Genomic DNA, 24,390 nt, shown 5'->3' with positions numbered 1-24,390 from the left:
GCTCATTAAAGAATAATGTTTAAGATATATGATTAAAAGTCAAAGTACTAAAATACCGAGCTGGAAATGAGCACGACTGTGTATTCAGCCAGAAAACAGAGTAAAAAACTTTACTGTATCTGTAAATTACACATAAAATCACCCTCAGTCTTTAAACAAGAACAAATGAACCGAAAGTTGCAGGCTAACTGACAGAATCACAACGAGAAACCATACCTGTGTTATTGAAACACTCTGCAGACTTCCAAAGAAAGACCACACACCTGTCTCTTCAACAAAATAGTCCAGAGCATCTAGAAAACACAATTGCACAAAAGACTGAGAGCGTGTTAAACAGAAGCTGTCGGCTGTTACAAATCACAGCAATCAGTCAGAAACAAGCTCAAAGCATGTTTGATGTGGGTAAAGAGACAGTGCACCGGCACTCACCGTGCACTTCGTTAACTCCTGAGCTCACCAGTAGCACAACCAGCGCCGCCACTAAACAGCGGTTCATAGTGAATCCTTTCCACGGATTTGGAACATCGCTCAGATTTTCAATGCACAGAATCCGCTCATAAGACACTGCAGACAGACACGAGTCAGACGCATTTAGTCCATGCTCAGTTTCATCAGTCTGGTGGCTGTTTAGTGAAACGTGTGTCTTACTCGTGAAGCCTTCAGACAGGTCTGCTCCAGCTTCTTAAGGCTGAAAAATAACACTGCAAGATGAGGAAAGATTGGGTAGGACTGTGTGGTTGAGATTTAGTAAAGTAGCAGTACACAGAATACACAGAATGATCACACGTGGAGTTTGTTTAATCCCCGATATCTTATATCTGTGATCATATCCCACTTTCCCCTGTACTGCCTTTTGCACCCTCTTCCAAGCCATACACTAACATGTGACACTAACACACCTTAAAATAGTCACATGCAGCTCTTTAGAAAGACAAATATGGAGCTGAGAGTTTAGTTTGATACAAACCTCTGGACAGAAAAATATGCTTACCTGATTTTCAGTTGTGCTTAACCACAGAGGTGAGGGATAGTAGAGCTGTGCTGTTGCGGTTGTGTACACGCTCTGCACCTCGCTTCTTTGCTTGATTGACAGGCACAGGTGTGAAAACAGGGAAAGAGACATTCAAACTTAATAGCAGTAAGCCAGTAGGTGAACGAGGATTAGCAACACCCGCCTTCCAGTGCCATGAACACTCCTACTCCTCCACAGAGGCAGATAAGCCAGAGTTACTAGGGTGGTTTAACAGTTTACTTAATTATGAGGAGGTCCTAAAACACAATACATTGTTAAAAGTTCATCACATAATAAATTAGTCCCAATTCAAATTAAAGCAGGCACCAACAGTGTCATCCCCAGAGCCATCCACACCCTCGATAAACCCTCAGTGATTCTGTATGTTACTAAATTCACATGACACTGATGTGTATGATGTATGATTGGGTACCTGCAGTCTCAGTGTATCGCTGTATATAGTGTCAATAAAGGCATCATCAGCAGTAATAACTTCTCCTTCTTCTTTCAATTCTTCTTTCGGCTGCTCCCTTCAGGGGTCACCACAGCACATCATCTGCATCCATTTCATCCTTTACCTACCATCGTCCTGTCACATCAACCCTCTGCAGGCCTTCCTCCGGCCTGGCAGCTCCATTTTTAACAGCCTTAGTCCAGTATATCCATATCTCTGCTCTGCACATGTCCAAACTTTGTCTGGAGCAGTCCAGTCTTTTTGATCAGCAATAATAACCTATTATTCAAATATGTACTCAGCTAAACCATGGTCTACAGTACCACTGCACATAGCTGAAATGACAATAAAGCCACTTGACTTGGCAAAAATTATATAAGTCAATTTTAATTTTTGGCATAAATTACATATATATATATATATACAACAAAAGACAAACTGAAAAAAAATTGTGCTAATTCTACACAAAACAAGACCGTCTGTACCAGGGGTACGCAATAAGTAAGTAAGTAAGTAAAATTTATTTATATAGCGCTTTTCACAGATAAAAAATCACAAAGTGCTTTACAGTACAAGAAATGGAAATATAAAACAATGTAACCGTAAATAAAAAAGCAAGGTAAAACAATAAAGAAAACAATAAAAACAACGTAAGAACAAATTAATCAAAAGCTTTTCTATATAAAAATGTCTTCAGCTATTTTTAAAAGATGTGCCCAATCTAAATCCCAATCTAAAACCCAATGTATTACTACTTAGATACTCTTTTGTGATATAAATGTTTTTATACTGAACGCGTTGTTTTATTGTTGTATATTTTATTACACTGTGAAGTGACGGTGCTGAGTAACTGCGTAACATTTCGACGGTAAACGTCAGAGTGACAGAACACGCCTCCGCCAAATACCGCAGCTCCCCAGCTTAGCCCAGCATACGGTGACGAGGAGAGGACAGAGGGAGCAGCTGGTGTGGACGCTGGCCGGATGGTTAAATCTAACCTACAGACGATTTTGAATAGTCACTGTTTTGCTAGAGAAAAAGAGAGAAACTTACCCGAGATGCCTGTTATCGAGAAGTCCAGTAATAAACCTGAAAGTGAAAGGTATGTTGTGGTCCGTGTCAGCTGCTCTCAGTGAGCTAAGCTAAGCTACGTTTAAAAACCGCGGCCTAGCTTTCGCATAAGCTGTGAGGCGACTAGCACAGCCCTTCATGTTTACATAACAGCGGCACTTATTTCAGTTGACATTTATAGAGAACATTATTAATCACGGGCAGCTTATTTCAATTCCATAAAAGATGCATATTAATCACCTTAAAATACATCGCAGTAGCGGGATTATGAGCAAAATGTTAGAAGTGACAGCGCTGCTTTGGTAGCTTCACAGATGCTAACGCGTCAGCTAATGTGTCAAACGCCACAGGTTCGCGTTATCGATGGCTGGGCTAACGTGTCGTAAGGTTTTCTATTAAGACCTGGTAGCGACTAGAATTGTAATTTATAACATTTAAAATACAAATTTTGCGTGTTAAAAAGCGGAATAAGAGTGTTTTATCGTTACTAGGTGTGTTTTCCCCTTAAATATTAGCGTAGACATTTAAGCTAAATGCTAGCTCTTTAGCATTAGGTAATCTGACGGATGCGTTCATATTTTCGTCCTTGGCAATGAAAATGATCAATGGCTTTGAAACCTCGTTACCATCTTTTGTGATGTAGAACTAGTACAAAAATATTTGCGCGGGGTTATGTAAAGTTAGCTAACAATGTAGTTAAAATGATGGCTGTACGGATTAATTCGTGGTTTCAGGGATTTTCTTATTTATTTATATATTTTATTTTATTTTTCCCTTTTCGCCCTTCTGAACCCACGATAAGACATCCAGTAACTTCTGGAAAACACGGGTTCCAGGTGGGCGGACAGGGAATACGTTTAACCGACGCTGAGAAGAACCTTTGTAATGTTTTTAATCAGATTCGGTTTGATTTATGCGAGCTGCTGCGGGGCCATTCTTCAGCCAGCCGTGTGCCTGTTTGGGTGCAGTTAAAGTACCGATTGACTGGAAGTGAGGGGACTGGTAGGGGTGGATACCTCGAAACTGGTTGTTAGCGATTAACCCAATCTGGTGGTCGGTGGTTGCACCACTCGTGCCCTGACAGGATTTGTTGACGCGCTCTGTTTGTGCTGATCTATAGTGTTTGAGGCACTCATAGGAAATTTCCACTGCGGGGGAGGAGGGACGGAGGGGGGCAGGGTGGGTGCTGTATGGGGAATTTTGGAAGTTATGGCCTACACACAAATCTCGATGTATTTTTGCTTATCGTGGCAAGTAGTTGGTTGGAACTTGGATATAGTTATGTAATTGTCATGGTTAGATATTTATATATGTATATTATATAATAGTGTTTCTCTTTAAGCCAAAGCTTGAAAAGATGCCTTTATAAATATGCTGACACATAGCTATCATGTGTGATAAGGCTGGTTTAACATCCACACCTTCCAATAATAAAGCATGCATTAAAATAACATCATCTATTATAGCAGCTAATAGCCTCCCCCCTCCCAAGGTAAAAAGTCTCTGTTACCTTAAGAGAAGGCTAGGCCTTTTCTTTTCATTCTTTTCATTTTTGACCACCTGATAAAATCAAATGTATTTAAACTTGTGTAAATTTAACCCCACATTAAAGACTGTTACATTTTTAACCTGCTAATTTTTCTTTTGTTGAAAGCCAGAACGTGTTAGGTGAGCTAAAATAAAACCCACATTGCAAATGTCATACTACATTGAAGTGTCTAACAGTGCAGGCTAGAACATGGGATTAAAGATGATTCTCTGCTAGATGGATGCATGAGATTTATTGCAGATGTCCTTTACAATGATGTTCATTTACAGCAGAGTCTCCTACAAACACTATTCACAGCAGCTGTTTTTATTAAGATGACCGTCGGGGCGTCATTGCGCAGCACTGCCTACTGTTCACATGTCAGTCTCAAAGAATGCTAAAGGCAGAAACTGACTGAGAACTTTGTGTTCTCTTTAAATCGCAGAAAGGAGGCGTTAAGGGGTTCTGCAAGGATGGCAAGTGGCTTCCTTTCCTAATCTGATTACCGGATTTAGGGAGTAACTGCATTTGGTTAAAATCCCCAATCCTCTGTGAGATCATAAGTTGGATATTACACACTGCGAATGACACTGGTTTCCACACCTCTGCTCAACATGTAGCGCATTGGTGGCATTTGCGTAAGAGAGCATCCTTGTGTGTGATGGCGTTTGCGGCGTTGTTATTTTTGTTCCTAATAGAATCCCAGTGAACAGGCCTTCGCCCAAAGCTGTAAATGTATGCAGTCACAGCAAGCTAAATCTGAGGAGTGCTGTGACAGCGCTGAATTAGAACGGCTGATGAGTATTGTTTGTCCCAGTCTCTTAAACTGCAGTGACGCGGTGAGTGAAGGGCTAAAGTAGGCTAGCGGCTAGAGGAAAAAAATAGCCTGTTCTTCTGGCAGGTTTCCTGTGAGAACTGTGGAACAAGCTTAAAGTGCCCGCAGCAGAAGTGTGCAGAAGCCGTAGCCTCGATGTGTCTTTGTGAGACAAAAAACAAACAATTTCTTATAGTTGGTGGTCAATATTTGACTGACAGCTGACATAAAATTGTTAACAGTTTTAGTGAGGCATCAGTAATGTGGTGGTGTGACATAAACCACTTCTCCTTTCCGTTACGTGTTCCTCATCCGTCGGCACGTCATGCACGCATCTGTGCTCAATGTAGGAACGGTTATTGATTGAACCGGTTCCCCCAGTCTTGTGCTTTTGTGTCTGAAGACTCACTCTGGGTTAGTAAATGTTTTACTGCAGTATCACAGATGAGTCACTTGGCAGTTTAATGTGTGCCGAACCTGCTGCTTATAAAGAGTTTGGTTTGTGTTTGGTAGCAGAATCTCGACTGAATACCCAGCTCATGATGGCTCCATCTGTGTGTGCGTTTGTTTCGCTTTCCAGTATCTCCAGTCCTCTGAGGTGCTCCCGCTGTTGCAGTAACCCGTGTCCGGGGCCTCTGTGGTGCTCCTGATGCCCCTCTCCCACCCCTGAAGATCCCAGGTGGGCGAGGGAATGACCAACGGGATCGCAATCTTTCAGCTAAGCTGTTCTATTCTGTAAGTGATGAAAGCTTAAAAAGAAATACAGGAATGTCCTTCCTGGTATGTGCAGTTTCATTTTTAACATAACCTAAACTACACTTTCCCAGGATGCTCAGTTGCTGGTTCTTGAGGAGCCTTCCCCTGCCAATAGCAGAGTGCGCTTCTTACTCTTTGAGCCCCGGCGCTCTGAAGGAAAGCACTGTGTCTGGAGGGCGGCGCTGAAAGGAGGAAACCTGTACGTTGAAATCCCTCCTGGAGCTTTGCCCGAGGGGAGCAAGGACAGGTGAGCAGGCAAAACTTGTTTGCAAGGAAATAGACCAGACACTTTTACTTACTGGTAACTGTTAAAGCAGGAATCTACTCGTGTTTCCTGATGCAGTATATGGGCAGCTATAATAATATTCACATCCACACTGGAAAAAAATCTTAAAAGCAAAAATGGTATTTGTAAAAAAACAAAAAAGTTTGAGGCTCACAAGAAAACAAAATAAACGAAGGCCCTCTAATCTTTGGGTGAAATGTGCTCTGCCTCAAATTATTAACAACCCTTTGACAAAACATTAACCCTTCTTGTTTTCTCTGTTTCTTTCCAGTTTTGCCCTTCTGCTGGAGTTTGCAGAAGAGCAGCTGCAGGTTGACCACGTTTTCATCTGTTTTCATAAGAGCCGTGATGATAGAGGTGAGGGTTTTTTTTTTTTTTTAATCCAAATTAAAACTGTTAACACTTTATATAAAATACTGAGATATATCAGGAAACTTTGAGTAATGTTTTTGTTGTTAAGCATGTTTAAATGCACACTGCCTACAGATGTTACAAACCTCATTACCTTTTCACACTAGTTTCCAGACCTGTAAAAGGTTTGATGTAATGCTCACGACTCCAAAAATAAGTAGCAGTGGACTCAGGCCAGACGCTTCGTTACAGAGCTCAGATGTTGCAACACGTGCCGGATGTTTCTGAGCACAGTCTTGCTGATATATCTAATAATTAACTAACTTACTCATGTTATGCAGACTAATGTCCACCGTACCACCACAGATGCGGTTAGTGAACAGTGTGATTATGAAATGTCACGGGTGTGTTGATTCTAACATCTGGTCCTTCTGAGTCCATACTGATGTGTTTACAGTGCTGAGAGCTTTTCTCTGCACGGTGCTTTTCAGCACACTCACAGCGGCAGTGTCGTGTCTATATGTTTATGGAAAATGAGCTGCTTTTGCTCTGTTCTGGTCAGAAAGCCTTGCTGATGACATCTCTCCTTGTGTCGCTCTCCATAGCATCCTTGCTGCGTACATTCAGTTTCCTGGGCTTTGAGATTGTGAGACCAGGTCATCCCCTCGTCCCTTCCCGCCCTGACGCTTTCTTCATGGCTTACAGCATCGAGCGTGACTCTTCAGATGATGATTAAAATTACGCTGAGCAGTTACAAATCTTTTTTTTTTTTTTTTGTTTATTTCAATCCACAATCACATCTTTATAATTTTGTTTTTTAAAAAATGTCATCCAAGCTCAGTATGGTTGAGGTGTGTTTTACCTGCCACGTGCTGTGTTTCATTACGATTTGCACTAGGGTAAGATGTTAATATGTCAGGAATGTAAATCAAGCAACACGTAATATTTGGGCAATGCATCCTCACCGCTGTGATACTTTCCCCGATGTGTAGTGTTGGCTTCCTGCTCGTTCTCTCTAAACCCTCATCATCTCAAATATATTTATGATGAGTTTAAATCGAGCTTACTCATGTAATTAGAAATGTTTTCATATAGTTATCAGTTGATTCTCCTGTTGATGTTTTTTTTAGTGTGTGCATGATTTTAATTTGTTTCGATACACTTGATAGAGACGTGCATGTTGTAACTGTACTAAATAAAAGTGCTCGCCTTAAACTGTGGTTTCTGTGGTGTCATGAAACATAATTACACCCTCTAAAAGGAGAAAGCATTTAGTTGCGTTAGCCAAAGCTAGAGCCAGTAGTAGTTGTGTAAGCTGCTGGCTGCGTTTCGTAATGTCTTGATTTGGGATACGGGGAATAAGGTTGATCCCCTTCAGAAAGTCAACAGCTTGCATGATGTTGCATTCATTTACACAGTATTTTTGTGAAGGTCTTGAGAACAGAAACCATGCCCCACCTTCACACCTTTTTTTTAAACTTGAACCCCACCCAATAACTAGAGAGAAGTAAAGTGTACAGACAAAAATGGAAATGTGGACATTTATTCTTTGATGACCTGACACAACTTAAAGAGTCAGATGAAGCTGACAAAACAGCCTTTTTTTTAACCAGTGGAGCTTTTTTTTTATTAGACTAGTTTTACATTATGGAGTGCAGCACATGAACAACTGATAAAGGAGAACGCACTGAAGTGGATTCCTCAATCTGGACTGTTTTTCCACTTTCAGTCGGGTGATAACGACGGACTCCTTTGATATGGACTATAAACTTTGCTCAGTGTTCACTCTGTTCCACAGCTCATTGGCCACACTCGCAACTGTTTCAGAGTCTGTAAAGGACAGATACTGCAAGCACATACATTCCTCCCAGTCCAGAAGAGACCGATCCTCAATCAGCCCCTTTTCGGCCAACTTCATAACCAGCAGCGCCCGCTTGACTGTCAGCCAGTTATGTATAACGGTGGTTGCAGGGCCTCCTTGGTTGAAGATGGAGACGTGTGGGCCCCAGAGGAGCACCTGAAGCATGGCTACCATGTCCATCATCTGAGCCCCGCTGTCGCTCTCAAGCAGAGAGGACAGATGAAGAAGCCCTTTTTGGTAGGAGGATTTGCAAACATCTGAACCCGGAGATGTCGCGCTCTCTTGACAGCAGGCCTGGATTAAAGCTGTAATTTGAGATTTGATGGAGGTGAGGGGTTGAGAGAAAGTCTGTGGCTTTAGCACCACACGAGGACAGCCTTTCGTCCTCCATAATGTCTGAATCCTCCCTTTTTCTGGAGTGTTTTCCCACTCCGTTTCTTCCTTCTCCTCAGAGGTGTCCTCATTCAAGTTGTGTTCTGCCTTGTCCCTCTTCCTATTGGGCCACACTAGAAGGATCTCCTGGGGTTTGAGCTCAGCTGCAGTGCCTCTCTTACTGTACAGATGGTGCGTACCCATTAATATCTGCAGCAACAGAGCACACACCTGTCTATAATAACGCACAGAGTCTGTGCTCTGCAGCGAGCTGCTGTCTTTAACAAAGTCGTCCAGGCTGGCGTGTGGCACGTCTCTTTCCACGCTCACGGCCTGGCCTTTCTGGAGGAAAGACTGAACTGTGAGCTTGCTGAGGTTCGTGGCTTCTGCTGCACGCTCAGTGCTGCTTCCACCTGGTGGATTAGCAGGATTGCACTCTGACCTTGGGTTAGGAGAGCCTGCTGCGGGATCTCGAGTTTCACTGGTTCTGTAGCTGTTGCTGGATGGGAAATAAGTAATAACATCTCGCACGTTGACGTGCAGCGGCTGCCGCTGGATGTGAGCGGAGAAAACCTCATCAGTGTGTTTGTGTACCTGCACAGAGAAGCAGCAATCAAACCACTGAAGTGCCGAGTGATAAATATGTCAAAAAAAGTTTATTCTGCTGCAGCCGTGGGTATACTATAGTTCAGAGGAAGTGTTTTTGCCACAAGTCATTGTAGCACTTGCAAGTGCTGATAAAGATCATATTTGTTTTACTGGTTGCTATGAGCAACATTCATACCACTTGGTTTTGCAGACAATTTCAAGGGAAGTGTAACAACTATAAATCACAACATGCACACAGAGCTGGTTGTAAACTATGCAAAATGAATAAAAGACATGCAACATTACCCTTAAACCAAGCACTCTCTGTGGGAACATTGGGCTGTGCAGGCTGTAGTAAGTCATGTTTCCAATCTGCTTTGGCTGACTGCCCTCATGCAAGAGGAAATCCTGAGGCTGGTATGAGCTCACATCCCTTTTAGAGCCCTCTAGCAGATTCCTTGCCTCCACAGTCTGTGCCATGCTTCTAAGAAAGAGTAGATGGCGATGCTGAATCCCATGAGAAACAACCCCCTGGTCGACAAAGCTATGGAAGATGTAGGGAAGATCTTTGTCCGGAGTGTCAAACGACAGCTGGGAGAAGGACATTACGGAGACAGGACTGCTCGTGGATGGTTTAAACTCTTCTAGCTCCTCTGAGAAAAAAAGATCTTGTTTGGGTGCCATCATGTATAGCGGGTTGTCAAAGTTCTGGGGGAATCTTTGCAGAGGAGAGAGGGGTGACTTGGGAGGCAACGAAGGCACATGGGTGGGCGGGAGGGATAAAGCACGCTGTAACCTCTTCTTCGGTACAGGCGGTGGGTTGATATCAGAGTAAAATCTCTCCAGGTGTCTGCACGGATCTGAGAAACACCATCAGAGGAATTAAAGTCAGACAGCAACAGCAGGCAAAGAAGGGGAAAAAGTTTAAACACAATATCTCTAGAACAGCATTGTCAAACATAAAACCGGGACTGGACCGGCAAAAGTCCACCGGATGGTTTCACAAGTGTTAAAAATGTAAAGGAGGACAGGGTTTGTTGTGTGTTTTCTCACATACAGAGACACACTGAGGTAAAATAGTTTTGTAAAACAGACATACTGCTGAAACTGCACTTATGTTTCCAAAAAAACCACTGACTGTTCATGAGCTGATCGGTAATAGGTGGCTCAATAAATGGGAATATTTTAAGAATATATTCATTATTAATTGTTTAGTAGTAGTTTCTTTTTGTGGTGCAGCCTACTTAATATGAAACTGAATGCATGTGGCCCAGAGAAGGTTTGACACTCCTATTTGAGAGGAACTTGCTTGCATAGTACAGTCACACCTCCAAAGGAGTCATTCAGTATAAGGACATTTACCCTGTTTGCCTTTTCGCTGAAAGTAAAAGTTTTGTAAGGTGACTTCCTCTCGAGTTCTCATGAACTGAAAGGCGAACTGAGAAAAAAGAACCAGATGTAATAGTATTTGTTTCCCCATCACACTGAGCCATATACTTCAGCCATCAGTAAACCACAGTGCTATTTGCCTAATTTATTTTTGCAGACATATTTCGGTGTCACCGTTCTGCAACCCTACCGTAGCGTTGGTGTATGGGGCACTGGGCTGCATTGCAGTCGGTGGGTTCAGGAAAGACATCGTTGTATGCGGAACTTTGATGCTGTGGTACCACAGGGCTGCTGTCAGACTCCACGCTGGAATGCCTGAGGAAATACATGCAATTGCAATAAATGCACAGCAAAAGCTGCCTGCTGCTCCATTCTTAGGTTTGGGTGTGCAGTGAAAATATTATTAAAATTCAATGAAAAACATGTCAAAAGGAGCCATAAAAGTCTCTCCTTCTGACAGAAAGATAATGCGCTTTGTTCGGTGGGCTTACCTGTGCTGTTTGACAGGCAGCGCCGGCGGCTGCTCGTCCACTCTGCTGCTTGAAGCAGACGCCATCGGGAATCTAACACCTAACCCGCTCTTCCACTTCTCTCACACTTTGCTTCTGTCACTGAACTGAGTGCATGTGAAGCTCAGGGGGCCAGCTCAGTCAGTATAAAACACTTCCCATCCGCTTCAGTTACTCCCCCTGCTGCGTTTCGCTGCCTCTCACAGTCACACATGTGTAGTTGCACATTTTTAAAGCATACTTCTGTCTCCTTGAGGCTGCCCTGCTTATCTTTCGTTCTAATCGTTTCTAGTTAGACTTTGAGGTTGGCACCGGAAAAGTTATGTCTGTTCTGAGGGCAAAGCTGCTCTCTGAGCTAACCTCAGCTTGTCAAAATGGGGAAGAGCAGTTACAGCGGAGCCCCTTCAGCATGCACTCATTTTTGCTCCCTTCTCTCAGTTGCAGTTGATCTGCATGTGCTGTTTAGGTTTTCTCATATGCCCGATGCACTTGTACCTTTCACGCATGCACTGCTCTCTGAAGTTCTTGCTACCGCTGGTTTAAATGGATGGAAAACATATTTGTGCAGGTGGAAACACCAAATAACTGCCTTCTGAGAAACATCTGCCCGTTTTTTCTGTTGGTGCTCCTTAAACCTCTTTGTATGAATGTCTGGAATGTAATTTTAACTTGATCCAGGGATAGTTTACTGATCACAAATACTGACACTACAGCGCAGCTGAAGAGAAAACATTAGCGTGACAGGAAACACAGGAAATTCATATTCATATTGTGATTACATGAATGACTGCAGAAAGTTTAATCTCACAACCGCACTCTGCCAGCACAGAAAAACAGCCGTGTGACAGCATCAACACCTGACTACAGGGGACAAGGTTTGATTGTTTAGGTAGACGCGATGACACGTGTGTGATGCAACTGACAAACGAAGACATGTATGAAACCCTCCCCACATGCATGCACACACACAGCCAGGTTGCTGTATGATATTTTAATCTCTGTGTGCAGCTGGTGTCTGCACCATAAAGCTGCCTTAACATAGTCCTATTCCAAAATGCCTCTGGCCTAAAGCAGTTTTTCAGTATCTGTTATATTTACACTCACTGCAGCAGTCAGAGGTCACTGATAAACACGTGTAAAAGCGTGTAATCTGTGGAGTCCGTGGAGGCTTTCAGCACGGTGGCGGTCACGAAGGCCGTCGGTGCTGAATCTCTTTCTGTGTTTTCAGTGAAAGTAAGCAGACCAATTTCTTTTGAATTTTCACTTCTGTCTGAGAACTGAAATGAAGAAGGACGCGCACATCAGAGGATCACAAATACAATGTGGGTCACGCTGCCTCATTCCTGCCAAACAAACACTCCTCAGCTGACATTTAACTTTAAAGCCAGTGTACTTACACGGTGTCAGAACGAGAAAGCCCAAAATATCTGAGCTCATCTGGATTAAAATATCTTCCGGTTTGATTTCTTTTAAATCTCCCAACTCAACCCAAAATCCAGATGTCACTGTGCATCCAGTCTTATGTACTTTATACATAGTTTTAGGCTGTCTTCATTTAATCACAGTGGCATAAAGACAAAGTATTGTACACATCCTGTTATGATGAGTCAAAATTAAAGACAATGATGAAGTAGAAATGCTTCATTTCAAGTAGAAATCTCAAGTAAATAAAGACTTACAGTGGGGGAAATGTCTGTGAAGGTTCTCAGTCATTCAGGTCATTGTAGTCTAAGGAGCTCGGAAAGAGAATCGTCTGGACTTAAAGACGTTTCATCCGAGAAGTTTGTTCAATTCTAAGTGGAGGGTCTCGGATTTTAAGCCCTATGGGAGTGTCCCCAGGAGGGTCATGGACCCCCTATTGATCCTCTACCTAATTGAGAGAAACTCAATTAGGGGGTTGGGTTGAGAGAAACTCTCTGAATCTTTTAGGTTTCTTGGCTGCTGCTTTAAACTCAAAGCTTCAGCTGCCCCTACAGATTTTCTGTAGGACTGATGTCCAGACACTGGCTTGACCACTCCATCAAAGTCAAGTTTATAAATAACAAAGTGCTGTACATTAGTATATAGGAAAAAAAATGTCCTAAAAATCCAGAGAAATTTATCACAATACTCAACATTAAAATACAATATAAACAATAAATACAAATAAAATCAGGAGAAATTGCAATGGAAGAAACTGATTCTGTGGACATGTGTGCTTTGTGAGTATGTGTAATCGATTGATTGTAATCTGTGTTCCACATGGACACATGGCCAATCGTTGGGATCGAATATGTATTTCACTCAATCACATGCAAATCAACATATGAAATCTGTAGCAGTCTAAAGCCTATAGCAGCAAAACCAAGGGAGGATTCAGGGTCACCTGATCCAGCCCTAAATATATGCTTTATCAAACACAAAGGTTTAAAGACTCTTGAAAGTAGAGAAGGTGTCTGTCTCTTGAATCAAAACTGGGAGTAGGTTCTCATTTTGTTTTTAAATGTCACACAAACCACAAGTAAACCAGCAGTCTGAGAGCGAAGCGCTCTGTTGGGATAATAAGGTACCATCAGGTCTTTCTATATGTCTCTTTCTTTTCCCTGTCAGTACACTCACGGTGGTGTTTTGGATTGACCTGATAATAATGAATAGTTCAGCCTAGAAGTAATGAATGCGTGTTTCTCAGCATCGCTCTGAGACAGGAAATACAAACATCTCTCTTGCATCTGCATAAGGTGACTTTAACCCATGCACAGGGACAACATGCAAACTCCACAGTCAGCCCATGTTAAAATAAAGCAAATAAATAAATTCAACTAATAATATTCAGCCAATTTAAGAAACATACAATGACACCACAATAAAAATACATTCAGAGATGGACTGCGATATGAACCTCTCCAACTTGTTTTATTTTAATCAACACACATGTTCTGCATGTCTTATTTCTTTCATCTCCTCCTGTTTTACTTTCATTAAAGCTGAAACCGCTGTTCGCCATGAGGAACGGCCTAAATCATGCACAGAAACAGCACGGCGGGTGATTTTAAATTTAGATCACCTTTATCTATCAAGGGTCAGCCTTGTGTTTCCGTCGCCCTCAGCTTAGATAAGGGTACTCTGGGTCATAATGACATTTACCTGCTTAATTTCAGTGTGTGGGAGGGTTAAGGATGCATGCTCCAAGGATGTATTAGGCGACCAGCCGTCTCTTCATATGCTAAAGAGCAAGCGCTTGGTTCATCTGCCAGAAAGACGCATTCAGCACTGCAGGACGCAGGGCTCATAAATACGTATTCAGCGAGGAAGTGAATAGGAGCAGGCAAACTGAGTGTGACTGACATTTAAGCGGTAGAGGAATCCATTAACCTTAACCTCATGGGTGATGGGGAATATCCTCAGTGAATCTTAAAGGTGATCTTCCTCTGTGCTCAGCTCTAGACTTTGAACTCGTTGCAAAACAAACCACTTCTGGTTTTCTAATCTCTGTCTGCTTTGTGTCTGGTTGTATTAACCAATCATGTCTGAGTTTTAGTTGCATGCAGGTATACGGACAAACGGTCTCGAAACCTTGTGACGGTGTGATAAGCTTTTAAAAAATTCTCAGTATTCAATGTGTGCAATGACAAGCAGACAGAAGAGGAAGTGTTGACCAGACGTGCGGTGGGTATACCAGAAGACCTGAAAAAATGTCCCAAAGGGTTCTGAAATTTGGTTAACCAGAACCAGGTGCTTCAATACTAAATCGAATTTTGAAAGTGACGCCAGAGTAGTGACAAAATCTGGTACAATTTAATCAGTTTTCAGTGTTTTACACGGGAGAAAAACTTTTATTTTACATGCAAATTTAAATAAATACATAACATATTTTCTTGGCATTGTTACCACATAGTCAAATATATAGTGATGTTTCTAATGGCGGGAGATGAAGTGTTTCTTTATGACCTCGTAGAAGCGGGGTTTACGCCTCTCATCTGGTTGCCTTGGTGGTGGAGATGATGAAACTGTGGTGGAGGAGGCAGAAGAAGCCTGTAGCGCTCTGTTAGGCTGTGAGTCAGCCAAGTGTTTGGATAGCCTCTTCTCCGGCCCTGACAGGTGGGAGGACTCGCCTTTAATGTCTTCTGTGCTTTTCCCGGGAGCTTTGCTGAGCCAGTATGAATTCTTGTCATCTTTGTTTAAGCGGTGCGGGCCTGCTTGGCAGAGAAGTGCCTCCTCGCTCGCCATCTGGGGGCTCTGGCTTAAGGTGACGAAGCCGTAGGGGGTGGTGATTTTGGTCAAGTGCGGCAGGGAGAGAGCGGCTTTGCTTGCGGGGTCAAGGCAATGCTGGGTCTCACTGTAGGAGCAAGGAGAGTGCGGCTCCCTCTGAAGGAGAGATCTCCTCTTGGTTAAAGGGTCTGAAGCACACCGTTCAGCTTTGCGCTCTGACCGAACTAAAGCAAAGCTGGAGAATGATGCAGATGACGAGACCGTGGCGCAGGCCGAAGAAACAGAGGACTCTGGCGCCGTCTCGGAGCCCCCTTCTCTCTCTTTGTTACTTTCCTTGTCCAGTGATCTGAAGCCAGTCTGCACAGACAGACTTGGAATGGTGAACTGTGGGATGCTGTCGGGAGTCAGGATATTCGGAAAAATGTTCTCATGGGAATCGAAGGACTTTGCGGTGCCGGTAGCCCACGAAAGCGCCTGGATCCCTGCACTGCTGTGCCTACGTCCTGTGGGGAAATCATCTGAGGCTTTGCTTCCATTGCAGATAGCTCCAATGGTGAACGTTCTGGTGACGGGATTTTTATTCATGTTTAAATCTCTTTAACCCTCTCTGCACACAGGCTCGGAGCGTCTGTAGATTTTCAAACAGGAGTGGGGAGAGGCACCTTTTATACTTTTCCACATCCCTTTGTCCTCCAGCAAATGCATCAAAGGGTGCGTAAATGTGACGAAGACAGGTAGCGGAAACAGTTTCCAATTAGGGAAACTGTCAAGTGTGGAAGCTTAATGATGGGCCTCTCTTTTAAACCTCTTTGTGTGCCAAGGAGCACGCAGGGCAGATGTTGTATTCTGGTCACTACATGAAGGGTTTAGATTTTGAAAAGAAACTTGTTTAACATTTTAAGATTCGCACAGTGATGCAGGTGCTATTTTTTATTAGTGACTAATAAAACAGTGAAGAGTACCCGTCGCTCTCTTATAAATTAGATTTCTGAAAATTGCAGCTTTTGCAAAAATATGTTTAAAAACAAACAGCTAAGCTGCATATATGTATGAATTCTACAAAGTAAATATTTATCCGTGATATTTAAACAGTTCTAGGAAACTGTTCTGTTGATTACTAAACTGTAAAACCCACCCAGTATATAAGTGGGGCTGATTTTAGCTGATACGTCGGTGTCTACAGTTATAATGGCCGATAAATGGAAATGAAAAAGTAAAAAAGGGAAACACAAACGCTGTTATATTTTATGATTGTTGATGTTGGAATGATTGTCCACCAGAGGGCGCTCTGCAACGTCCCTGTTGGCAAAACAGCGCACATAGGCCAACCAGCTGATCTGAGCAGAGGTGGGCAGAAAGCAAGTGATTAATCTTCAAGCTTCTGTGACAATAAAACATTTTCTTAGAAAATATCTTTATAATACAAATGTTAGCCTTCTCCTTCTTTCAGCTGCTCTATTTAGGACTCACCACAGTGCTTCACCTGCCTCCATCACACCCTATCTTTGACATCCAACCTTCTGCCCTGTCCCTACATTTAGAGACCCCAATCTTACATCCACTCTTCCACCAACAGTAACACAGTTCCCTGCAGCCTGGAGGCAGTCTTTGTTAACCCAGTATGGTTCATTCCTATCTTTCAAAAACTCGGCCTTCACCCCCTGAACGCTTCATATCGACAGAGATATATATGAATAATAAATTAAAAAAAATAAAATAAAATAATAGATATATATAGATATATATAAATTTCAACTTTCTAACAAAACTGGGGTTGAGGTAAGTTTTAGCGTTGGTCTTAGACTTAAACATAACAAGAAGTTGACCCCCCGAAAATCAAGTTATGTAGCAGAAATTTTGAGATTACAACCCAAAGCTTTGACTTACAGATCGCATGTTTAAGCGCTGATAGAAAACATATATATATATATTTTAGTTGTAGAGACACGTCTATATTTCATATACATATATCTGTAGAATTCAGTCATTTATTGGGTGGGGCTGGACCCCCCAAGGCTTCAGAGCGCTGCATTTTGAGTTTCCATTACCCGTTTGTGATCCCTCCCAGTCCAAACCGTTTTGCCCGCCTTTTTTGGCTTGATGGAGGTTAATTGGCGGGATTTGCTCATTGGCTCGCGCTGATTGCAGCAGGTGCATTTGTCTGCATTGATTGGGTGCAGCGTTGACACTTCAGGGTACAGTTCATGCTCTAACTCCTTCACAAGCTGTTGTTTCTCAGTTCGTCCTTTCTGTCGCAGCCCTCCAGTTTCAGGTTTTAGCCCGCAGAAGAATGAGTCTTGAGGGCGTCAGAGAAGTTGTGGAGGTGGAGCAGGATCAGGTCCGGGTCCAGACTGACAATACTGAGGTAAAGGAGGTAAAGGAGAGGGGGACTGCTCGGTTCTGCTAGCTGCTCGGGCCCTCTCTCGCATGAGCAGGAAGGCTGTTTGTGGTTTTTTTTTTTTTTTTTTCACCGGTCGTGTCTCCTTACCTGCAGGACAGAGTTGTGAGGAGAGACGGGGTGCTTCCCTCCCTGCTGCGCGGCCTCTTCTGGCCCTTTGGCATCGTTGTACGTAGCTGACGAAGTTACACTCCTCTCTCCAGCTTTAGCCAAAGTAACATTGCTCTGATTTGCAGGTGCGTGCATACCGCGGCTTTTGGTGGGTGCTGGGCTTACGGCAGCCAAAGGAAAACGTCCTCGTTAACCCCACGGTTTCCAGCCCTGGGCGCCAGAGCCTCACAGGCCGCAAGCGCCTGAGCCGGGTCACCCGCCTGCTGCTGTCCGTCCTGCCCCGCTGGATGCAGAGTGCCCTCGGATATCCTGTGTCCAGCAGAATCGGACTGGCCCTGTCCCCAGGTAGGTGCATGTTGGTGGTTTATTTTGTCTAAAAACATGAACAGGACACAGATTGATACCACTGACACACTGTACAGGCATGGCTGATACTTAAAATTAGTCAGTGGAGACAACTAGATGACAGTTTGTGATGTTAACAGAGAAAACAATATGAAAATGGGGCCAAATGCACTTGTACTGTCTCTACCACCTTTGAGACACTTTAACTGATAATGTGAATAACTGCTGGCTTGCAGCTTTGCCTACAGAGTTTGTTTTAGTTACTGAGGGACAATGTTTAGAATAATCATGAAACAAACGGTTTGAGCAATTCGGCAGTAAAACGGGCAATGTTTCTGACGTCTAGTTCAAAAGCTGACTGATTAAGCAGCCTTATGTCTAATTTAAAACAAAGTTGTCTGGCCCTCTGCAGCCGTTTACTGAACAAAACTTCAGAATTTCAGACACTTGTGGCAAGTTCAGATTTACTTTCACTAGGTATTCATTCTTTGATGTGAAGTTTAAATGTTATATTGACTGTGCTTAAGTGTTTGGATGTGCCATTTATGATCTTATGATTGTACTGTTCTCTTTAAGTAGGGCACTCTTGTACGCAATTTAAAGTGTTTTCTCCTGCTTAAAGGTTTAAATATAAATGAACTTCTGGGTTTTAGTTTTCTCTAAAAGTGGGTGAACACTGCCTCATGAAAGGTCATGCTTTGTGAACAGAAATCAGAGTGTCTCCTGCAAAGCCCTGTGGAAAGGGCAGCAAGAGAAAACAGGATGACGTGGAGGAGGAGGATGATGATGTGGAGGAGGAGCAGCAGACTTGGGTGGAGGCGCTCTCTCAGGAGCTTGCTGACGATGATGGACCTGAGGTTGACCCTGACTATGAGGTTGGTATGGGGGGGGAGACAAAGAAGGAAACTTTCCTGTGTATTTTTTCTCCCCCATTAGTTTTATGCTGAGCTGTAAATTTAAAACTGTAAAACTCACTCCAGAGACAACATGCTTGGTTTCTTTATCCTGTGGCTTTAATTTTAGTTACAGACATGAAGTGCATCTTAAAACATGGCCGCTTCCTTTCTTTTTAAAGCCCACCTCTGTAGAGACGGAGAGTGAAGAATACCGCTCGCACAATGACACAGAAAGTGACCTTGAGGTTTCGGAGAAGGGTGTCGTCATTGACGACGTGAACACGGTGAGCTGAGCGGCGACACGGTTCTGTAAACGGATTATGTTGAACGGCTGAATCAGCTCGGCTTTCTTGTCTCTACAGGAAGTTGATGTGTCCACTCCTGAAGTTTCCTGCCCTGATGTTTAGCGTGTCATATTGAGTGTCTTTGTTGTGGGTCATCCTTGTATGTTTATATTTCATAATTCAATAAAACTTTATCCCTTTGCCTTGGCCTGCTTGTGTTTTACCACTAGATGGCAGTAGTGCTTCATAAAACTAGAGTTGGGAGCATAAGGGGAACCGGACTTCAAGTTGACAACGTCTAATTCTGTATAGATAACTGAAATGTCTTAGCTTTGCATCTTCATTCAGAATCGAGACACAACATGATGGCTCCTTTGTAGGTTTGCAAATGTTCTGCACTAAATTTGAAGAATATTGGTAGGTTTTCTGCAGCTGGTAGCTTGCACTTAAAAGATGCTCACTCTTGTCTTCAAACAACTGCAAAATTATTTGTAAATGGACATTTTCTTTCAGCCTCATGTTGATGTCGTATCTGTAAAGAACATCTAAGGCGCTTCAGTTGTGCAGGTATATTTTAAATATTTCTCCTTTACATGATCAGTACTCAACAACTGCAAGCAATAATGGGCAAGCTGAAGTTTGAGGGCTCTGGAATCATTGTGCTAGAGTCTTTTATATAGGATTCGCCACGAGTGAGGTTCTGATCAGCCTTTGAGCTGTCGGCTTAGTTTGTCTTAGCACAAAATGTGTGCAGCCTTATGGTTTGTAGATATGCATGTATTTAAAGACACGGATTTTAGCTTTGGTTTCAAAAATTCATGTCTGACATGCACGTCAAAGGTGTGACACTTAAACCGTGACGGCGGATGAACCAGGACTATTTTTGACTTAAAGCAGGTGACTTTCAGCTGTTTGACTTGAGTTCATCCAAGCAGAAAAGTGCTGTTAGCGCTCACATCTGACTGTGCTGCCGGTGAGGGGGACGGCTGCTGTCATGTGGCTCTCATAAGAGGCTGACGAGTGTAATTTTCTGCTGCCCACAGAGCCGAACCTCGTCCATCCGTGTGCACGCACGGTCCCTCTGTTTACTGCTGAGTGTGAGGTGTACTTACAGAAGCTGATGGCAGGCTGCTGTGAAGAGCCCTGCAAACCTCTTGAAAAATGACTGAACTGGTACTTGTTCAACAATCTGCACCCACGCGGATGAGCTGCCGCTGTACCGATTTCTCATTTTTGCATTGTCAGTGGTGGGGGAGCGGAAAAGCTCGCTAATGGTTATTGGTTTCATTTATTTTTGTGCTTTTGGATTTTATCCAGTTTTCATTCCCTGAATCGCAGATGAATGCGAACGAGGCTGGAGGAAGGAGCACTCTTCAAAGTAACACTGTGTTGAACTGTTATTGTGCTGTAATTTGAAATGGGGAACTCCGCCTGTTTTCTTCATAAAGGTCACTTATTAGTCATAAAAAGAATTCACTTTGGAAAACAACTGAATTCTCGCTTTTTCAGTTTCACAGCGTCTGCTTTGATGAGGGAAAGTAAAAGCTTGACCTGGAAATCTAACACAGACGCGGAGTGCACCGTAGCACGCTGAACCCGTGCTAGAAGTGAGGATGTCTTGGCCCTTTCTGCTCTGATTTTTGCCTCCTCTGTTTCAGGGTGTCCCTCACTTCTCACCACACCACGTTCATTTTTTGCAACTGCTCTGGAGCCTTCGGTCATATCACATGATCGTCTTCAACAGATGGTGTTTACGCAATTGTTGAATTATTTTCTGAGCACTTAAAAAACCAATGATCCAAGTGTATATTGCATCTGATAAAACAGCCTCTCAACAAATGTCTCTTTCTGAAGTTTTTACTGTATGTCTGGCTGTTGAATTCAGTTTGCAAAGGCTTCTTTGATATCATCCTTATATATATATATATATATATTTTTTTTTAAATTTTTTTTTAAAATTGATCTTTTTTTGGAGCTCATTGAGGTCTAATGACCATTAGAGAGGGCAGGTATTCTTCACTTTAAATTTATCATTTGCAAGTTAAATGTTTACTGCTGTTTATTTTTTAAGTGCTTTCTCCCCTCTTGCAGTGACCTGTGCTACAGTTAAATTACTTGTAGGGAGGTGCCAGATCCAGGGTAGATCAGTTAGTTATTTGCTTGTTGGTGCACAAAAAATCCAGCTGCCTTCAATTAATTCCTAAAAACACACGAGGTTGTTTTGACAGTAAAGTTTGTGACTTCCTTTTTTCCTTCCCTCAGAGGTGTTTTTCACCCTGTGACGCTGGGGTGCAAAAGCAGCTTCACTGAAGTTTCACACACTGATGTGAATTAAACGCTTAATGTCTTTGTGTGTGTGTGTGTGTGTGTGTGTGCGCAGGAAGGGCAGCAGCAGTGAGAGCTGGCTACAGAACAGGAACTTATGGTCTCTTGGGGCTCTCATGGCTGTCTGAACGTTTGAAGGGTAGACCGCTCAGCGGAGGCAGCACTAGAGAGCATCGACCTCTATCTCTGCTGTTTGCAGCCAGCTGGAGACCTGCTTTTAAAGCACAAGCTCTGCCTTTGCCTTTCAAGTGCAAGGTAAAAATCATGAAGTCTGGAAGGGACAAAAAAAAAAATGCATTCGCATATCCAAACCTGCTGTGGAACAAAGACTTTTTGCCTCACGCAGAGAATATAGTGGTGCTTTCGTTCTGTAACGGGTGGGTGCATGCAGCTTGATTTGTAGAGAAGATCAGTTCAGATGCAGGGTGGCTGTGTTGCAGGCGGTAGGTGCTTGCATATTTTTTGTTTTTATTTTTACCGGATTTATGTGAGCAGCACAGATGGTTCGAAAACCTCTCTGAAATGCACAAACCCAGAGGCAGAGCACTGCAGAGCCGTATCTAGGACTTGACGACATCGGCTTATTGTCACCTTGAGTGAATGGCAGCAGGTGCCAGCTGCTCTCCAGGCCTCCGGCCTGACCTGCGGGCTATTATCTGCCACATTACAATGTGACTCTGTAATGTCAGCCAACAAGAGTGCTCAAACCAACTCCCTTGTCTCTTACTTTTTCTTTGTAGCATTCTTTGCTGGCCCTCTGCACCCTCCGCAGCACAGTCATGCAGCGTGATTCACTTTACCTCAAGCCTAATGACCGGCTGTCCCCGTAGATTTCAGGAGCATCCATCATCTTCAGAGCAGCAGAGCAAGAAAAGAGGCATGAAAAATGAAGCAGACAGACAGAGCCTTTAGTTAGTCATACACTTTGATGCCCAGGACTGTGAGGGTTCTCAAAAAGTTTCAAAGTAAGAGAAAAGAGCAGATTTTGTAAAAGCGGCGTTGATCTGCTGATGGATGAGCGAAGGATCGACTTTTGCTCCCGCCTTGGGGCGCTGTCGCTCAAAATCAAGTCAACTTTCTGGAACAAAACAATCCAGTAAGGATAATGTGACATGGCAGCATTTTTCATTTCCTTAATGCTGTTTTATCCCCCTCACATAATTTTACATCATAATCTGGTGCCCTGAACCGTCAGAGGCCAGCTTATCCTCCAAGTCCACCGGAGTCACCGGGCAGCTTCACCACATCTTATCATCTGGATCAGAGTATTTTAGGTCTCCCCGTGCCTCGAGAACAGTCCGGCTGGAGTTAAAGCCTCTGCTTCTATCTGTGTTGCGATTGTCCTTGTCTGTCTGGAGGTCGGTTACACCTCTGAGTCACACCAGCAAATTGTGTCGGGCCTTCGAAGTGTGTGATGCCAGCCCCCGCTGATGGCAGTGAGCAAATCCATTTACACATTTAGGATGCTATTCTGAGCACAGAGACCAAAAAGACACGTGACCACTGGTGGATTCGTGGTATGTGTGCAGAGGGGGCTCAGTTTGACAGCTTGTAGATCTTAATTCACGATCGGGATCTGCAGTGCAGATGACTTCCTGCTCTGAGTGGTTTGACCTTTGACTCTTTAATTTAATTTGTTCGCACCAGCTGCAGGAGTCGCGGCGTTTTCGGGTCACAAAAAGCTGGATGCGAGTTGAAAAGGTCAAACGTCACATTTTATTAAGAAGTTCGTACCAAACTGTAAGAATCACAAGATGGAAGACAGTGATTTTAACTTTGATGAAAAGTTTTCAGATACATTTTTAAAAATAATTTTTCACTCATTGCACTCTGATGGTTTTTTGTCTGGACGTGATTTTGCAAAGCCAGAGTAATGTTTTGAATATGAAGTATAACCACGAAGAGTTTATACAGCAGATTTCAATTATTCATGGACCCGGGCACGGTGTCAAACCTGCACTTCCTCAGTGAATGTGTTGGATAAACTTTATTAACAGGTAGATACAGAATAACAACAATGCAGCATAGATACTGTAGCTCTGTTTTAGTGTTAGACTCATTCCTGGAACCACGTTACAGACTTGGAGGATATTAGAAGTAACTCTTTTTTTTTTTTGCTTTCTCTCTGTGTTCCTGTCTCCATCGTTGACACTGAGCAGTGCTGTAAGCTGCTCCCAAATGCTGCAAATATAAAACTTTTGGTATTTGTACTGAATATCTTTTAAAATTAATTGGATTGCCTATTTCAACCAAGTCTATTTTTCTCTAGAAAAAGGCCAATAAGTGAAGAAGAAGTATTAAACAGCACAATGTATTTAAAATATTGTTAAAATAAACTGTATGTCTCTGCGTTTTGGGCTACTTGAGAATATAAAATTCGTAGCATGTTGTGAGTGGGAGTAAGAAACTCTGTCAAAGTCAAAGCTGAATAGTATAAAATCTTACCCCTAAGTGTCAGCATCTCAAACCTGTACTGACAGTAGGCACAGCTCTTGAATAAAGACGCTCTGACACTTTCCACCCACCGTTATCTTGAGCGGCAGCAGAGGTCGCGGCTCCACGTTCACACTGAGATTCTAACTTAGCAGCTTTTAAACCCCACAAAGATAACCCTCCTCGTGGCGCTGAGGGGACCATTGGGATTTTAAGAAGAGAGCAGAGAGCGTAAAGGTACAAAATGGAGTTTCTGGGCTGGAAAAACTCAAAAGAAACAATTGCTGTGTTCCTAACGTTGATATCGTTACACCAAATTTATTTCATGTTTGTAAAATCAGGTTTTGTGAGCGTGTGCTTTTTCAGCTCTGAGGGTGAACTACTCCTATTCACTCCTCTCTGCTGCCACTCAACTATAA

General features: G+C 43.0%; 4 protein-coding genes and 1 long non-coding RNA gene across 8 annotated transcripts; 2 read left to right on the top strand and 3 right to left on the bottom strand.

Annotated features, from left to right (window-relative positions):
* Positions 1–214: 214 nt before the first annotated feature.
* On the bottom strand, positions 215–1,500 carry LOC120436035. Its single transcript, XR_005610066.1, has 4 exons — positions 992–1,500; positions 649–688; positions 430–564; positions 215–293 (listed from the first exon to the last, which is right to left on the bottom strand). It is a non-coding gene; the product is annotated as an uncharacterized LOC120436035 (long non-coding RNA).
* An 872-nt stretch (positions 1,501–2,372) lies between these two features.
* On the top strand, positions 2,373–7,487 carry oaz1a (ornithine decarboxylase antizyme 1a). Its single transcript, XM_031726747.2, is given in 6 exon segments — positions 2,373–2,568; positions 5,460–5,526; positions 5,528–5,614; positions 5,707–5,882; positions 6,193–6,278; positions 6,878–7,487. Coding segments are annotated over 6 exon segments (666 nt in total). The 5' UTR covers positions 2,373–2,449; the 3' UTR covers positions 7,009–7,487.
* Positions 7,033–11,267, bottom strand: peak3 (PEAK family member 3). Its single transcript, XM_031726745.2, has 4 exons — positions 10,974–11,267; positions 10,673–10,797; positions 9,400–9,953; positions 7,033–9,099 (listed from the first exon to the last, which is right to left on the bottom strand). The coding sequence occupies exons 1-4, from the start codon at positions 11,036–11,038 to the stop codon at positions 8,035–8,037; spliced, it is 1,809 nt and encodes a 602-aa protein (XP_031582605.2). The 5' UTR covers positions 11,039–11,267; the 3' UTR covers positions 7,033–8,034.
* A 3,222-nt stretch (positions 11,268–14,489) lies between these two features.
* Positions 14,490–17,120, bottom strand: LOC120436085. 2 transcript variants are annotated; one of them, XM_039606458.1, is made up of 2 exons: positions 16,414–17,120; positions 14,490–16,032 (listed from the first exon to the last, which is right to left on the bottom strand). In XM_039606458.1, the coding sequence occupies exon 2, from the start codon at positions 15,762–15,764 to the stop codon at positions 14,886–14,888; it is 879 nt and encodes a 292-aa protein (XP_039462392.1). In that variant the 5' UTR covers positions 15,765–16,032; positions 16,414–17,120; the 3' UTR covers positions 14,490–14,885. The 2 variants fall into 2 exon arrangements, with proteins under 2 accessions (XP_039462392.1, XP_039462393.1); XM_039606459.1 differs by having other exon boundaries at positions 14,490–16,516; positions 16,650–17,120.
* A 216-nt stretch (positions 17,121–17,336) lies between these two features.
* On the top strand, positions 17,337–19,416 carry org (oogenesis-related gene). 3 transcript variants are annotated; one of them, XM_031726809.2, is made up of 6 exons: positions 17,337–17,544; positions 17,674–17,745; positions 17,859–18,033; positions 18,742–18,908; positions 19,109–19,213; positions 19,292–19,416. In XM_031726809.2, the coding sequence occupies exons 1-6, from the start codon at positions 17,470–17,472 to the stop codon at positions 19,334–19,336; spliced, it is 639 nt and encodes a 212-aa protein (XP_031582669.1). In that variant the 5' UTR covers positions 17,337–17,469; the 3' UTR covers positions 19,337–19,416. The 3 variants fall into 3 exon arrangements, with proteins under 3 accessions (XP_031582669.1, XP_031582668.1, XP_039462394.1); XM_031726808.2 differs by having other exon boundaries at positions 17,814–18,033; XM_039606460.1 differs by lacking the exon at positions 17,674–17,745 and having other exon boundaries at positions 17,814–18,033.
* The last annotated feature ends 4,974 nt before the right edge of the window (positions 19,417–24,390 follow it).

Source organism: Oreochromis aureus, linkage group 23 (genome assembly GCF_013358895.1).
Source record: "Oreochromis aureus strain Israel breed Guangdong linkage group 23, ZZ_aureus, whole genome shotgun sequence".
Classification (NCBI taxonomy): Eukaryota; Metazoa; Chordata; class Actinopteri; order Cichliformes; family Cichlidae; genus Oreochromis; species Oreochromis aureus.
This window is presented reverse-complemented; position numbering and strand designations above follow the sequence as displayed.